The 16,129-nt window shown below is 36.3% G+C and overlaps 1 protein-coding gene across 1 annotated transcript; it reads right to left on the bottom strand.

The window, feature by feature from the left end:
- Positions 1 to 4,719: 4,719 nt before the first annotated feature.
- Positions 4,720 to 11,366, bottom strand: LOC107575061 (glutamate receptor 2-like; the record flags this gene model as incomplete). Its single annotated transcript, XM_016261472.1, has 4 exons — positions 4,720 to 5,101; positions 7,286 to 7,400; positions 10,825 to 11,072; positions 11,154 to 11,366. Coding segments are annotated over 4 exons (816 nt in total), but the record flags the coding sequence as incomplete, so codon positions are not given.
- Positions 11,367 to 16,129: the final 4,763 nt, after the last annotated feature.

The raw sequence follows: 16,129 nt of genomic DNA on the forward strand, positions 1-16,129 counted from the left end.
CAAACAAAAAACATCCGAAATAAAATGTTCAGGATTGTGGAATCATCAAGAAGTAGGCGAGTATGAAGAATAATTTTTGCAATGAAATACCCCCCAAAATAAGAAGTTTCAACATTTAAAGCAGAAATACAAAGACTCCATTTCTCTCTTAACTAACCGAAATCAACATCCTTATCAGTGAGAATATCCGAATAACATTGCGTCAGCAATGTGTAAAACACTAGTCCAATCAACTCACAGCAGTATAAACGTTAAATGCCTCACTTGAACTTTACAAATCTTTTACTGCTTATAAAATACTGCTCTCACATGAGGCCATAAAGGACTGCAGTGTTCTGTGCCTAATAAAACACGTCAAGAAAATGGAAAGAAAAAGGCAAAGAAATAGAAGCGTTTCGATGGCCACACAGTGTGTCATGTTTCACAGTACAATGGCAGTGTGCAGGGGAAGGCTGAATAGGTAGAGCTGTTTATGTTGAGCTGGAAGCCATGTTCTGAAAGCCTGCAGTGAAGAAGCCAAGAGCTCAGAAAGGTCAGCTTGGCCCCTGTAGCCGATCAATGATATCTCCACAATCACCATCTTGTGAGGAGCCTTGTCACACAGTGTGTACATAGGACAGAACAGCCTATGTTTCACCAGTATTTGGATCCTGTAGCTGTTCTGCACTCTTTTCTTTGTTAGTTCTCTTAACAGAAAACAACTTATAGTTGACTCAATCGTTAAAAATCTGTTATTTATTCACCCTAATGTTGTTCCAAACCTGAACGACCTGTAGCGACCATGTTTTTGTCAATGGGGTCCAAACAATGCATATGAAGGACATATAAAATATGGAAAATGTCATATGGGTGTCATTTGGAAAAATGTGAAGGTGAGTAAATTACAGAATTTTCATTTTTGGGTGAACTATCCCTTTAAGGTGTGTTCTATGTAGGCCCACATAGAATGTTTGACAATCTCTACATGGATTGTGGGGGGAAATCTGCTGAATGCATTTTAAATGCAGTAAACCGAGAGTGCTACACTCTTTTAGAATGATCAAATTAACCAAATGTGGCAAGGGATGTGTAGAAACTAAATGATGGGCATTTAGATTTGGCGGAAATTTCTGGATATTCCTTCTTTACCAAAGTACCCTTATTGTTACAGCAACACCATTTAAATGAACTTTTCTTAATGTATTCTCAATGGCTTCACGCTAACGAGATCTGATGGTTTGTGTTGGGGACGAACTAGCTCATTAAAGCACATTTGCCCATAACAGGTCAAATTTGACCGTCCTAGGAGAGCTCCCAATGAAGGGGCAATCAAAACATGTGGCGGCTCGCTCCCAGGTCTCCGATGAGGTATGGCGCCTGAAACGAGGCGTAGCAGCTATGCAAGGTCCATGAGGTGGGAAATCACAGAGCAAGATAATCAACAAGTTCAGTTCTGCTATGCTCTACCGATCGACAACAAATCAAATTTATCCCTCACTCGGTTTCAGATTTACATTGGATTATTTACACTATGGACAGGTCGTTAAATGAGCTGATATGTTTGTTCAATACGCAGAGTGACCGAGAGAAATAAGCAATGTTGTTTACGGGGCACTGGATCCATATACTGTAAATGTGTAAGATCTTGCTTGTTAGCTTACTCTAACTCTTTTCTATTAAGCATAAGGAAAATGAACTTGCTTTTTTCATTTCATAGAATATATTTGTGCAAAAAAAAAAAAAAAAACGTCTCTGTGAACTAATCTTTATAAAGAAATTCAAGTTAAAGACAACATTGCCGAACACTGATATGAACTAAAATATTGCACACTCAGACAGAAGTAAACAGGTTTATAATATTGGCACAGCGCGAGTGTCGAATCGGACACAAGACTTCTCTTTTTTTGTTTTCTGAATTCATGACATAAACGAACACTTTTTTTCCCCAAAGAGTCCCACAGGCTTGTTATTGCAGCACATCCCCCCCCCCCCCCTTTTAGACAGGAATACGGAAATACGCGCAGGACTGTTTGAAAGATGCTCAATTTTAGTAGGAGACAGTAAAAGATGATTTAAGCATCTGCCTAATGGAGTATGCACATTGCCATGTGATGACTGGATAATTAGTTAGACAACATTTGTGAAGTGAACTAATCTGCAGGCCTATGCCAACAGATTTCCATCTTTTGGGTTTCCTGACTGTAATTGATCAGCATGGTGGCTTGGGGGGGGGCCTTTAGCAAAGCAAACAGATGAAACACTAATGAAACTTTTCCGATAATGATGCATTTTGGGAAACAATCCAATATTAGCCATATTGCTATTAAATAACAACATTTGCTCTACCAACCTACCAATTCCACAACACGGGCTCATTGGGATAACGTGCCTACCTACCTACATTTGTACAAAACTCAAAAAATGTACCTATACATACAATTCACTGCAGTTTCCAGCTGAAACGTCCACTAGTGGCAATAAAACAGTGACAAATTGTATTACTTTTGGCATATTATCAATTAATAAATACATATTTTTGTGTGGTTCCTTGCACAATGCTATGTTATTACCACAAAACACTTTTACCATACTGCATGATTTTAAAATGAATACGCAGAACCAACTCCATATATGGCTTTCTTGTAGTAAACTTGCTCAGTAGCTCACCTAGTAACGTGTTACACTTTGGATGAGGAGTTTTTTTAATTTGTAAATAAAAATTATTGGAGTATGTTTTACAATAAATATAGTATTTTGGCCTTTCCACTTTAAAATTTCAGTTTCTTTGCAAATATTTCCAAAATTTACTAGCAATTACGTTATGTTGTTTCAATGTAAATCCTATACCATTTTTATTCAGTGTAGAAGCAAGCTAAAATGGCATTCCTTCAATAAATGCACTGTTCACATTTCATTTTGTTAAAATCGGTTAGGTTTAGGGTAGCATGTAGTGTCATTTGAACATAGAGCATTAATCTTTTAGCGCCGGATATTTCCAAACTGACACAATACATACAACAACCAGTGTAATAAAAGAGACACCTTTATCTGTCTCTGATAAAACCGAATGCTTATTTAGCGACACTCACTGGACATTTCACTTTAAAAGTGACGCAAAACATGCAAGAAGCTGCAAAATATTTAGCAGAAATGTCACCACAGGCATGTTTTTCCAATGAGCTCGAGTTGCAATTCCTTGCTTTACTACCCATAACTGTACTAAGCACTTGTGTTCAAAGCTATGGGAATGAACCGTATTTGCATTAAAGATGTGTTGTGGGCTAATGCTGTTGTGTTGTCAAGTTTTAATTGCTTGGCTAATGCTGTTGCATTGTGCCCCCCAGGACCACTGTATTTAGGCACTCAAAACCAAAGCTGACACTGTAAAGCATCTCTGACGTGGGTAGACAATAAACAGTCTTGATAGGCATGTAATACGAGCTTAATTTGCTTCGGTGGTGTGGAAGTGAGAAATGTCATCGTTTTATTGCTGTTCCGCAATCCGCGATTGTAGTCGCAGCTAGTGGGCCTGAAACCAAGGCTAATGATGTGTCCCTTTAAATCGCATTTTTCCAATCTAGGAATGATTTCATTGCCCTACACTTCAGCGCGTTGGGGGATGACGTTATACGCCTGATGCAGACTAATTAGTTCGCCTATAATGACTCAGATTCCTGCTCGCCTAATATGAAAAATGGACAGCTGTGAAATGTGACTTCTGTCAATTGAATTAACAAAGCAAATCTATATTAATCTTTGCTATTATAATATTACACGAGTGTGTAATACCCAGCTAAACGTGTTACAAATCCTACTTTGGGTAATTGGCTGTCATAAAGATACTTATTACAAAAATCACACTGAGGTGTGATCTATATGTGCAACAGATACCATTTATTGGGGACCTTTTTTTTGCAATGGGGTTTCTTTGATTTGTCAGTCTGGCCTGTTAGGGAAGCTTGTTTTTGCCATAGGATAAAAATAGATGTAGTATGTAAATTCTAAATTTTGAGAAAAAAATTCAGTCTAGTCAGTTAAAAAGTCGCAGTTACCTTTTTTAAAAAAAATCCACTGTGGAAACAGGCTTCCAAAGGCTGTAGGTTGCTTGTTTATGATAGGTACTTTTAATCAACTATGCATTAGCAAAAGTACGTTAGGTAAGATCTGACATGGGTCTTATTGTATAAAGGAGCACACGAGCTGACTGATGCATAATCACGAGTGTAGACTGACTATTTTTGGAGTCATGGTGGAAAACAGAGACCTGCAGGGTCTCCGGGGAACACTTGCTCTGTTTCATGAATGAACAGAGACACGATGTGTATAAACAAAGCTCTAGTCTATGGACAGAGTGGCTAGCGGACAACGGGAAACTGAGGGAGAGAAAGAAGTAATGAGAGATTAAATTAGAGTATTTAATAGGGCTGTCAAGATGTAGTCTGCATGCTTGCATACACTAACTATTAAAAATAAATGATAAAATAATAAAAACTATTTTTAATATATATTTAATATATAATTACTTACAATAAATATTAAAACATTAATAAAATATTGTCTATTACATTTTATAATATATTACATTTGGGGACATTTTTAGCAAATATATTTTGATTAACATTATTAAATAATCATATTAAAATATTTATTTTAATTATTTTATAATTAATGTTTTATTTATTTACATTTTTGACAGCCCTACTATTAAAATAGAAGTGTAAGAGACAGAAAAAGAAGAGGTGAGGAGAAACGGATGATACTGAAAGTGGGCAGCAGAAGCTTTGAATCTGGAAACGGTTAGATGGGGGGCAGGTTAGGCTGCTACGTGGGCAGGATGTGGCCTAGTTCTCTGCAGTACTCGAGGTTCCTACCCCAGAGTGCTTTATATCTTAACAGTGTCGGCACCGTACAGGCCGTAACTCTGCAGCTCAGTGTAGCTGCTGTCTAAGGCGGTGCAGTGAAAGGCCTGGGCGGCCCGCTCAGACACCTTCATTCTGTGGGACTCTGTTCTGGACTTGTAGCAGAACTCCACCAGGGCCACCAGCATGGCCAGGCCCAGACCGCCGATCAGAATGTAGAAAACCCCAGCCACATTGCTGAGGCTAAGAGCACTGGTCTTGTCCTACAGGAGAAGGAAAAATGTCTTAGATGAGAGTTACTGGATAAAATTGTAACAAATTCACACGGACAAAGACAATAGAAGCATTCCTATACATTACATATACACATTTATGCATTCATCCAACAATCTAAACATATACAGAGAATATAAAAGCTAAAATGAGAACTATCTTGAATAAAGTGCAAAAAATACTGTGGCACCAAATGTAGTGCTATAATCATTTGCTTAAAATGTTTCCTGCTCATCTGAGTATAAAATATCATGAATATTGATGAATTTAAATATTTATTTTCTGTTTTGGACTGCTGAACTTGCATTATTGCTAAATGATATTCATAAGAAATATTCATTATGAAAATCCAATTATGTTAACTTGTGTAACTAATATAATTTTAATAATAAATACTAGTATTAAATACTAATAATATCATTCAACATTATTACTAAATAATATTAACTAGTACATACAGTTATATAATGTTAATACAATTATATAAAAATGACTGGTATAACTACTATAGGTTAAACTCATGTTAAAATATTGCACAAATTGTCATTTAAAATTTAAACTGTCAAATTTAATTTAAAATTAGGAACATGAAATTTAAATTTGTTAAATTTAATTTAGAATTACGAACATGCATTCATGCACTAACACTGGCAGTCTATGTCCACCTTCTACTAATTTTTCATTTATTCAACCTGCTAATTAGCATCGCCACTAATTTACAAGCTACTAAACAATCACATACAATATCACAGCTGCACATGACGGTATTAGAGGTTGGCACCCATGCAGCCCAGGTCATTAATCTAAGGAGATTTGGATTTGTACTTAATCAAAGGTGATATAATAACAGTCTTGGTGTGGAACCGGTTCTCTAAGAAAGGCCCATAAGAGAGGTGTGCTTTCGTCTGTGTGTGCCATGCAGGTGGGTTTTGGTGTGGTGGGGGTGTGTGTCGGCCGGGGCCTATGACAGCACAGACAGCTGTCCACTGGGTTTGCATCCAAATACATGCACACTCCAAGGGCAGACAGGAGGGAGAACACAGAGGCTGAGGACCACAAGGGAGGCTTGACTCTTACGGATGATCAGAGCAATATGACCAGTCTCTCTCCAGAGCTCCATTCAGACCACCAAGCTATTTTAAACAAAGTGAGTGTATTATACAGTGAATCATCCAGTCTATAATAATGGGCTTTCTCTTCACGCCTCCTAGAGCTAGACATACTATTATTTACACTTGAATTAATAATAAAAAATTTATCAGATTTAAGGTGTGTATATACTGTAAGTGCAAAAGGTAAATGCAAAAACAACTGTCAGCATATATATATATATATAAAACACATATATTTAACCATGCTGCCAAAATGTCTAAATCTATTATAAACATACACCTAAAGTCTGTAATTTATGACGGTACAAAATAATGGTTGGAAATGTTCTGAATAGTATACTAATATACTACCTCTTCAGTTTAAGAAATTGGTACATTTTTACAGCAAGGATGCATTCAATTTATCATAAAAGTGACAGTAAAGACTTTTATAATGGTACAAAAGATTTCTATTTGAAACAAATCTATTTTGAACAAACTTTTTTGAACTTCATCTATCTATCTATCTATCTATCTATCTATCTATCTATCTATCTATCTATCTATCTATCTATCTATCTATCTAATGGATATACTCATGTAATGTTACTCACATAAATGTGTACAGTGCTAAAGTTCATTTATTTACTTATTTTGTATGCTATTTATTATTATTATGTTTATTATTATATTTTATATATTTTCATTTTGATTCATTGTGGGAGAATTTTGCAATTGCATTAAGCTCTTTGTTAACGCTTTGTAAAAAATTACAAATAAATACAAAAATAAAATAATATTAAGCAGCATAACTATTTCCAAAATGGATAATATTATTGGTGCTAGTTTCTTTAGCACCAAATCAGCATAACATGTTTTCACACAAAATGATAATAAAATAACAAAATTTTAATAAAGCAAAAATGCAGTTTCTTCTACCAAAATGGCTTCCGAAATGAAAGAATACAACCCTGGAGAGAGAGTAAGAGCCGTCCATGTCCAGATTCCTAACTGAACCTTCTGGAAGGGTACTGAGAGGGCTAAACTGCAGGGAACAGAGCAGGACCAAATATGTGAACTGACCTTTCTTCCGGAGTCCTTGCTTCCACACTCCCCCTTATCGTACCACCATTTGTTTTTCAGTTTGTCTAAGACGGCTTGCTCACTGAGTTTCAACACCGCTAGGTTAACTGGGATTCTTCAACCAGGAAAATAACATAAATAACATTATCCATGTTATTTTATGTTATTCAGCACATATTAAACACATACCCATCAATATCAACTCAACTGTTCTGTTTCTTTTTCTTTTTTAATTGACTGCACACATATCAGAAACATGTTGGTAGTTCATTGTAAAAGTGATATGGGTTAATACTCCATCTAGCGATGCTTCCTTGCTCCCTGCTGCAAGATGTGTATTATTATATCACTTTGGGTAACCGGCAGACCGCAAACACTCCGCTTGGAATAACGTGAACGTGGTCAGCTATTATTGACCAGTTGCCATGATATGCCAGTCACATAGACTACATTTATCGTGATTTTTGTCAGTTTTGGAGCTTGGTCACCATTTACTTTCATTGTTTTGAAAGGAGCAGCATGAACATTATACTAAAGTTGTCTTAGCTTCAAAGAAGCAATACCATTATTTGACCAACATGTTTTTTTAAATTTTTTTATTTTAATCCCACTGCCCCACATGATTGATATGTGGAACCACATCTATAAAGCGTCTATCTCTTCATCTCTTTTCATCTCTTTTCATCCTCAGGTCTTGAATACCCTATACAGTTCACAAACGTACATCTCCTCACGACCCATGTAACCGACTGGCCAATCTGCGTCGCGAGCAAATGTTGTGTGCAGCTCTGTATGTGTAGGAGAGTGATTGTCTGGCTTGATAAAACCCAGGAGTTCTTTCTAATCCCAGAAATACCAGACAGAAAGAAGTCAGAGAGTGTCTCAGGAATGAGGAACAAACAGCTACATTCAGTTTGATGAGCATTTGCGTCAGGAGGTGGCAGTGCTTATGGTGAGATGATTTTATTGACTAAACTCAGAGAATGGGCACAGATGGATATAGATAAAAGGGCACACACATCAGTCTTTAGGGCTGTCGCATCTTGACTGAAAAACAAACCGATTTAAGGTATCAGTTGGAGATAAGACTAGGAAAATGTGGAACAGCTGTCGAAATGCACCAAAACAACTGATTATTTCTTCAGTCAGTAAATTAACCCATAAAACAGAAAGTGAAGTAAAAAGTAAAGCAAGTTCAAAAGCTCATTTAACATCATCTTAGTTAAGAAATTGTTCATTAAAGCATGATGAGGCTAGCAGACCGTAACATCAGATAGTGAGGTGTAAAAAGATCTTTATTAAAGGCTATGATCAGTGTCATTAAAGCTACATTTACATTGTAATGGCTCATGCACAGATCTCACATCCAATTTTTTTTAAATATTTTACATTAACCAAGAAGATGCTTTAAAATGCAATTTAAAAATTATTTATCGTTTTATTTATTTTTATAATCGATTTAACTACATTTTAAAAATGAATTAAGTTGAACAGTTGAAAGTTTTGTCAATCTGATTTTTAGAGATTTCTAATCTTAAAATCTTAAAATCTCAAAGAAATAATGTAGAAATCAATGTATTTTTTCACAGATTAGGGGATTAAATTATTTTAAAGTATTTTAAGTTTATACATCAATAAGATGCTAAAAAGTTAGGCGTTTTTACACCTAGCAATATTTGATCTGTGCCAGATGTCTATAAATAATAAAGTTAATTGACAGTGTAAAAAAATTTGCGGCCAAAAAAAGCTACATTTTGTGAAAATGCATAGAGCATTATGGTATATTTTGACAACTGCAGCACATGTTTAGTCCAGCAAATCATAACTCAGTCTAGATGTTCACATAAGATTCTCAGTGTCTACCAATTTTGACAGAGAGAGCAAATTCTCCCATTGGCTTCCACGTGATGAAGTCACACAGTAGATGCCCATATAGCATATACTGGTACATATAAACACGTGTCAGTATGGGAGTCGCTCTCTCTCAAAATCAGATATACACTGCACAGCCTGTAACTCACCAGAGAGAGAAACACATTCATGAATTCATTTCCAAGCCTCTTTCACTCTTGCTGTCACAGTAATGGCTAGCTAGTATTGAATTTAATTTGAGTCCTGCCCTAGGTGGCAAGATGGAAGTCAGTCATTTACATCTTGTATCCGATGTCTCTCTTCCACTCCATCCACGCTCTCCCCCTGTTCACTTTGCTATAAGGTGACCCAAAAAAATGACTGTACAATTGCTATGAGGTCGTTTCCCCAAGGAGCTTATCTTATTAGAGAGAAATTAAGTTATTGAGTTTATTTCAACAGCTCCAAATTGCCCTTGTGAGGCCCTTTGCACTGCAATGAATGTAATATCATGTGGGCCATGGTGTATTAGTCAGATGGGTATGTTCAAGCACAACAAAATGTGACGTTAATGATGGTGGCGAACAATTGAAATAACAACCGTTCACCTTATATTGCAGAGAATATAAAAGAAACGTGTTAATGTCGACATTCATCTTCAGAAGTGGCTTGCATAAGAATAACAACTGATTGCCAAATTTCTCTCATGCGCAAGTCACTCTGTGAGGAGACTCTGTGAGCTTTCGTAATTCGTAATGAAGGAGGAGAGAAAGTGAAATTAGCATTCGGTTAACCTATAGCTTCAAAGAGCCTGTCTCAATGGGCTCTGCTAAGCAGAGCTGCTGTTAAATGAAAGAACGGCGAACACGCGTGTTTCCTAAAGAGCTTCTGAAGCGGGCACATCATTTTCCTGCCGTTTCTTATGCAAGCACTTCTGGTGGAGTGTGCTGAAAACCCCTTCAAGCAACATGAGGTACGGGCGGGATTTTGAACAGCTTCACACAAGTATGTACACCCACACAACAGCATCTTCTGTTATAGCAGAGGCTGCTTAGTACAGTACTTCCACCCTCACCTTTGGTTCAAAGGATGGCTTATTTAATGATGTCACGTATAGCCATTAAAAAGTCCTTCAAAAAAGAGAAACCAGGCAAGTTCACTGAACAGCCGCATCACTTTGGCAAAAGCCTGCATCTTATTCATAAACCACCCGCATAAACCATCCAGGTGTTAAATTTGTAAGTCATTCTCGGCACAAATGCGTTGTTTTTCTATGTAAATTAAGCTTATTATAGAATGTGTCTTGTTTGCAAAACTCAGCAATATTTGCCTGCAATCGTGTCAGCAAAAATTCATCAAATGATGGAGAAGAGCACATATAGACTATGCAGTGTACTCAAGCACACTTGGCATTTTAAAGAGCTGATTTAGATGTCAGAACTGCAGTGATAGAGTAATGCTGTACAGATTCAGTAAAGTATGCCAGATTGCATTAGTCTGCTGTGTCCTTTATAACCTAGTACTCAGAAATGGCTTGCAAGTTTACGAAATGCAGTATGAAAATGGATAGTCACCCATAACCCCTATAGTACTGTATCCAGCCTCTACCACAACTGAATCACCATCAGAAGTTAGTTAAGCAATGGTTAAATCCTTACAGTTAGCATACAGTGGACAGCTGGCTTTACCTGAGAGGGGATCCTTTGGGGGTGGCGATGCCATAGCCTTTAGAGTCCAGGTTTCCTCCGACCTTCATAGTGTCACAGGGTTTGCGCTGCTCGATGTACTCGTTCATGGTGGACTCCAGCAGGTAGGCATACTTCCCTTTGGATTTCCTCACCCGTATAACTCCTTCATCTGTGGTTTTCACAAACACTGAGGGGTCTGCAGATTTCATATAAGACCACATCTTCTCAAAGACTGCGATCTTTGATCTCTAAATGAGGAAAGAAAGTGAAATATTATACATTTACAAATATCCTTTTTTTTAGGTTAACACTTCATGTCTCCTCTTTACCCTGAAGAACTCTTTGGTGGAGCCGGCATCTAGAGTCCCATAAGCAATCTCAGTCTGTTTGGCCAGATCCTCTGCACTCTCGATGGGTGACACCATCCTCTCTACTGTGAGAAAAGCAGCTAGGTTGGCTGTGTATGAGGAGATGATGATCAGAGTGAAGAACCACCACACACCACCCACGATACGGCCAGAGAGAGACCTGTGGAAATGCAATTACATACATATATAGTGGCTTCAATAAGTAAACTTATGTACACATAAAACACATGTGTATTATAAAACCAAACATCAAACCAAGTAGCATTTATTTAAAAAAAAAAAAATAGTGCAAAACACACTCTTGGTTTACAAATATGTGACCCTGGACCACAAAACCAGTCATAAGTAGCACGGGTATATTTGTAGCAATAGCCAACAATACACTCTATAGGTCAAAATTATTGATTTTGCTTTTTATGCCAAAAATCATTAGGATATAAAAAAAATGTTCCATGAAGATATTTTGTAAATTTCCTACTATAAATATATCAAAACTTAATTTTTAATTAGTAATATGCGTTGCTAAGAACTTAATTTGGACAACTTTAAAGGTGACTTTCTCAATATTTAGATTTTTTTGCACCCTCAGATTCCAGATTTTCAAATAGTTCAAATAGCATTTCCCTATCCTAACAAACCATACATCAATGGAGAGCTTATTTATTTATTTATTTATAATTATACAGTTTTCAGATGATGTATAAATCTCAATTTCAAAATATTGACCCTTATGACTGGTTTTGTTGTCCAGGGTCACATATAAAACAATAGATGTACTGTGCAAAATGAAACATGTAAATCCTTAGCAAATGTAAAAATGTATATCCATTTTTTTGAAGTATACATATAATACTACAATGTCTAAATTCAATTATACAGCATTTAAAAGACAGATTTTAGTTTTAAGTTTTTATTTTTAATTTGCACTATGTTTCAAAAGTTTGGGTTCGGGACAATTTTTGAAAGTCTGCATTTATTTGATCAAAACTACAGTAAAACAGCAATATTTTGAAATACTATTACAATTAAACATGTATTTATTCTACTTTAATACATTTAAAATGTAATTTATTCCTGCCCTGAATTTTTATCAGCCATTACTCCAGGCTTCACAGTCACTTTCCTTCAGAAATCAGCCATTTCAGTCATTTATTGGTTATCAGCCATAACCTGAACATAATTATCAGTTTATAAGCCAAGATTTTATTCAGGAAGAGCTGAATATTTTGTATCCGTTTTACTAAAACAATTCAGAGAAACTAATGGAAATCACATGCTCAAATGGAGATCCATTATGAGTTTATCAGGTGTATTCATTCAAAAAAATCAAATCCCATTCTGAGGAGCACTGAACATTTTCTACATCCTAACCTTATTACAAACGCTGGTCTGCGTGTAGCTTCTTCATGCACACGTTGATGCTTACAGTGGTCAGAGGTCTAGTCTGTTTGATACACTGCTCTCCGTCTCCACTCAGCTATAAATTCTTAGTGAAATGTGCTGAAACGAGATAAAGCCCACCACAATGCGACTCACCAGCAGCACATTAATCTCACTTTTAGAAAGTTGCCAGTATGTTAAATGAATATATGCATATTAATTGCCAGGGATTAATGGTGATGAGAGCACTCAGCCGCCACTGTAATTGCACTTTAACCAATAATAATGAAAAAAAAAAAAGGTAAAAAAAAAACAAAACCCAGATTTGCCCAAATCCCCAAGGAATCCCTCTCTCGCTCAAGTGAGTCTAAGCAGCGTACAACAAGAAACAGTGTGTGAAAAGTGCTTGATAATTGAAACACTGAACAGTGCTGCACACAGTAAACGTGACACACCTTACACTTACGTTACACTGACAAAAGATGAAATAAAATAGATGAAAAACGATTTCATGTCTAAAATAAAATAGATTAACTATTTTATTAGAGATGAACTAAAACCTAAAAAATGTAAACATTAGAAATTTTGCAAATAAAAGAAAATAAGTTTAAGCTGAGGCACTAAATTGACTAAAACGGAAATAAAATAAAATAAAGTAAAGCTAAATTGAAATATTTAATAAAATACAAACTAAAAATGACAAATGCATAAAATTACTAAAACTTAAAGCAAAACTAAAATGAAACTGAAAATGTAAAAAAGGTAATTTAAAATCATAATAAATACTATAATAGTATATCAATTATACTAAAATAAAACTGTTAACTATAAACTTTTGCATGTTACATAATGATTAAAAGATATGATGATTAAAAGATTAGAAATAAAATTAATATATTTTCATATATTCATATTTGAATGTATTTTTTTAATTTAATTGTAACATTTATTATTTTTTAACATAAAATTCTCTTGATTTACATAAGCACATTTATACAGAGATACAGGGACCCACAGTTTTTGAGCAATAATCATATATTTAAAAGGCTTTGCTCGGCCACACAGCAAAGAAAAAAATAGCCAGCAGTGTAAAAAAAAAGGCTTTAAGCTCAAGCAGAAGTCTTTGCCAAATGGGTGTATCAGCAGAATGAATGAAAACACAATTAATGCATAGTAATCCTTATATAGCCCGTGCCTACTTAAAGTATGTGCATTTTAAGCAAATCAGTTAATCACCTAATTAATATTCATGAGCCAAGCTAATGTTGATGTCTCCCTCCCAGTTTTCAGATAATTCCTAAACCCATGCAAAACATCAGCGGCCTGTGAAACCCCCCCCAAGTCAAACTCTGAAAATATACCACAGGCAAAATGTGCACAAGAGGCTGGGGCACCAGAAATTCAAAGCTGGCGGAGGGAATTGCAGCTCACAGCTCTGATGTTGTTTGACAGCTTTTGCCAGGCACCGTTTGAGCGGTGTGAAGCTGACACACTGATCTCATTCCTGGTCACATGTCAAAATCTCTCCGTGCTTAAATCCACACCGCCACCTCCTCTTCCTCACGAGGTCAGTATTTACGCTCTGCATGTATGGAATGAGATGATTATGCAAATGGCATTTACAGCAAACAACTGCAATTAAACGAGAGAAAAACTGTGAGAGATTTCCCTAATGTCTGCAAAATATGCTCATTTCTCAAGCACGTGTATGTGACTCTGTATGAAACTGCTGTGGTTTATTTGTGCACTTTTAATTTCATAAATCTCACAGATCTTTTTAAAACAAGCTTGGCTCAGAGTCTTGTATTTAGACGGATGTGTAAGTGTCTTAAAAAAGCAATTTCTGAGATAAAGCTACCCTCCCATGTTATATCAATTATAGCCATAAACACACACACACACACATCCAGAACCAGCATTAGTCACATATTCATCTACAAAAAACAAATCACCCACTGATAAATCATAACAACGAATCTGTAATGAAACCCATATGTCCTCATGACTTTACACACACTAATAGAGCACATAAAACAGGTTTAAATGCATAGCTATATCAAAATCTATCCCTTACACATTTTCATCTTTTACATTTTCTTTACTTTGTATGTGTATTAAGCAAATTTCCTCCACTGGCTGTTTCCCTGTAGGTAATATCAGCTTTTATTATTCTTGTCAGGACATTTGGTCCCTATAATGTAGGCTAAAGCTGCCTCACACACACTCTCTCTCACACACACACACACACACACACACACACACACACACACACACACACACACACACCTGGCGGAGGGAATTGCAGCTCACAGCTCTGATGTTGTTTGACAGCTTTTGCCAGGCACCGTTTGAGCGGTGTGAAGCTGACACACTGATCTCATTCCTGGTCACATGTCAAAATCTCTCCGTGCTTAAATCCACACCGCCACCTCCTCTTCCTCACGAGGTCAGTATTTACGCTCTGCATGTATGGAATGAGATGATTATGCAAATGGCATTTACAGCAAACAACTGCAATTAAACGAGAGAAAAACTGTGAGAGATTTCCCTAATGTCTGCAAAATATGCTCATTTCTCAAGCACGTGTATGTGACTCTGTATGAAACTGCTGTGGTTTATTTGTGCACTTTTAATTTCATAAATCTCACAGATCTTTTTAAAACAAGCTTGGCTCAGAGTCTTGTATTTAGACGGATGTGTAAGTGTCTTAAAAAAGCAATTTCTGAGATAAAGCTACCCTCCCATGTTATATCAATTATAGCCATAAACACACACACACACACATCCAGAACCAGCATTAGTCACATATTCATCTACAAAAAACAAATCACCCACTGATAAATCATAACAACGAATCTGTAATGAAACCCATATGTCCTCATGACTTTACACACACTAATAGAGCACATAAAACAGGTTTAAATGCATAGCTATATCAAAATCTATCCCTTACACATTTTCATCTTTTACATTTTATTTACTTTGTATGTGTATTAAGCAAATTTCCTCCACTGGCTGTTTCCCTGTAGGTAATATCAGCTTTTATTATTCTTGTCAGGACATTTGGTCCCTATAATGTAGGCTAAAGCTGCCTCACACACACTCTCTCTCACACACACACACACACACACACACTGTGAGCTGTGCCACTCCAGAGGAAACACCCATGTCTTTCAGCGTTGCCATGGCAGCACTCTCTTCTCTTCAAACAGGCGGCTGAGATGGGTTGTCACCAAGCAGCTTTCAGTCAACGCTGAACTGACTGAACCTCGTATATGGCCAGCATGCATCTGTGCAGCACGCAGAAGTCCACTGTTTGTCTGCTGTATGTTTTTTCTTTTCATCGGTCTCTGTCATTGAATTGAATATCTGTCATTGTAAACTCTGAACTGTCTCTACCAAAGTCCCACACAGAAATGCTCTTTTACTGCTGATGATGTAAAGGAGATGACAATACTGTATATCTAACATGTCACTTTAAAATAAGGTCTCATTTGTTAACATTAATCATTGCATTAGTTAACATTAACTATAAGCAGTGTGTATATATATATATA

The sequence above is a fragment of the Sinocyclocheilus grahami genome, unplaced genomic scaffold (genome assembly GCF_001515645.1).
Source record: "Sinocyclocheilus grahami isolate Dianchi unplaced genomic scaffold, SAMN03320097.WGS_v1.1 scaffold2451.1, whole genome shotgun sequence".
Lineage (NCBI taxonomy): Eukaryota > Metazoa > Chordata > Actinopteri > Cypriniformes > Cyprinidae > Sinocyclocheilus > Sinocyclocheilus grahami.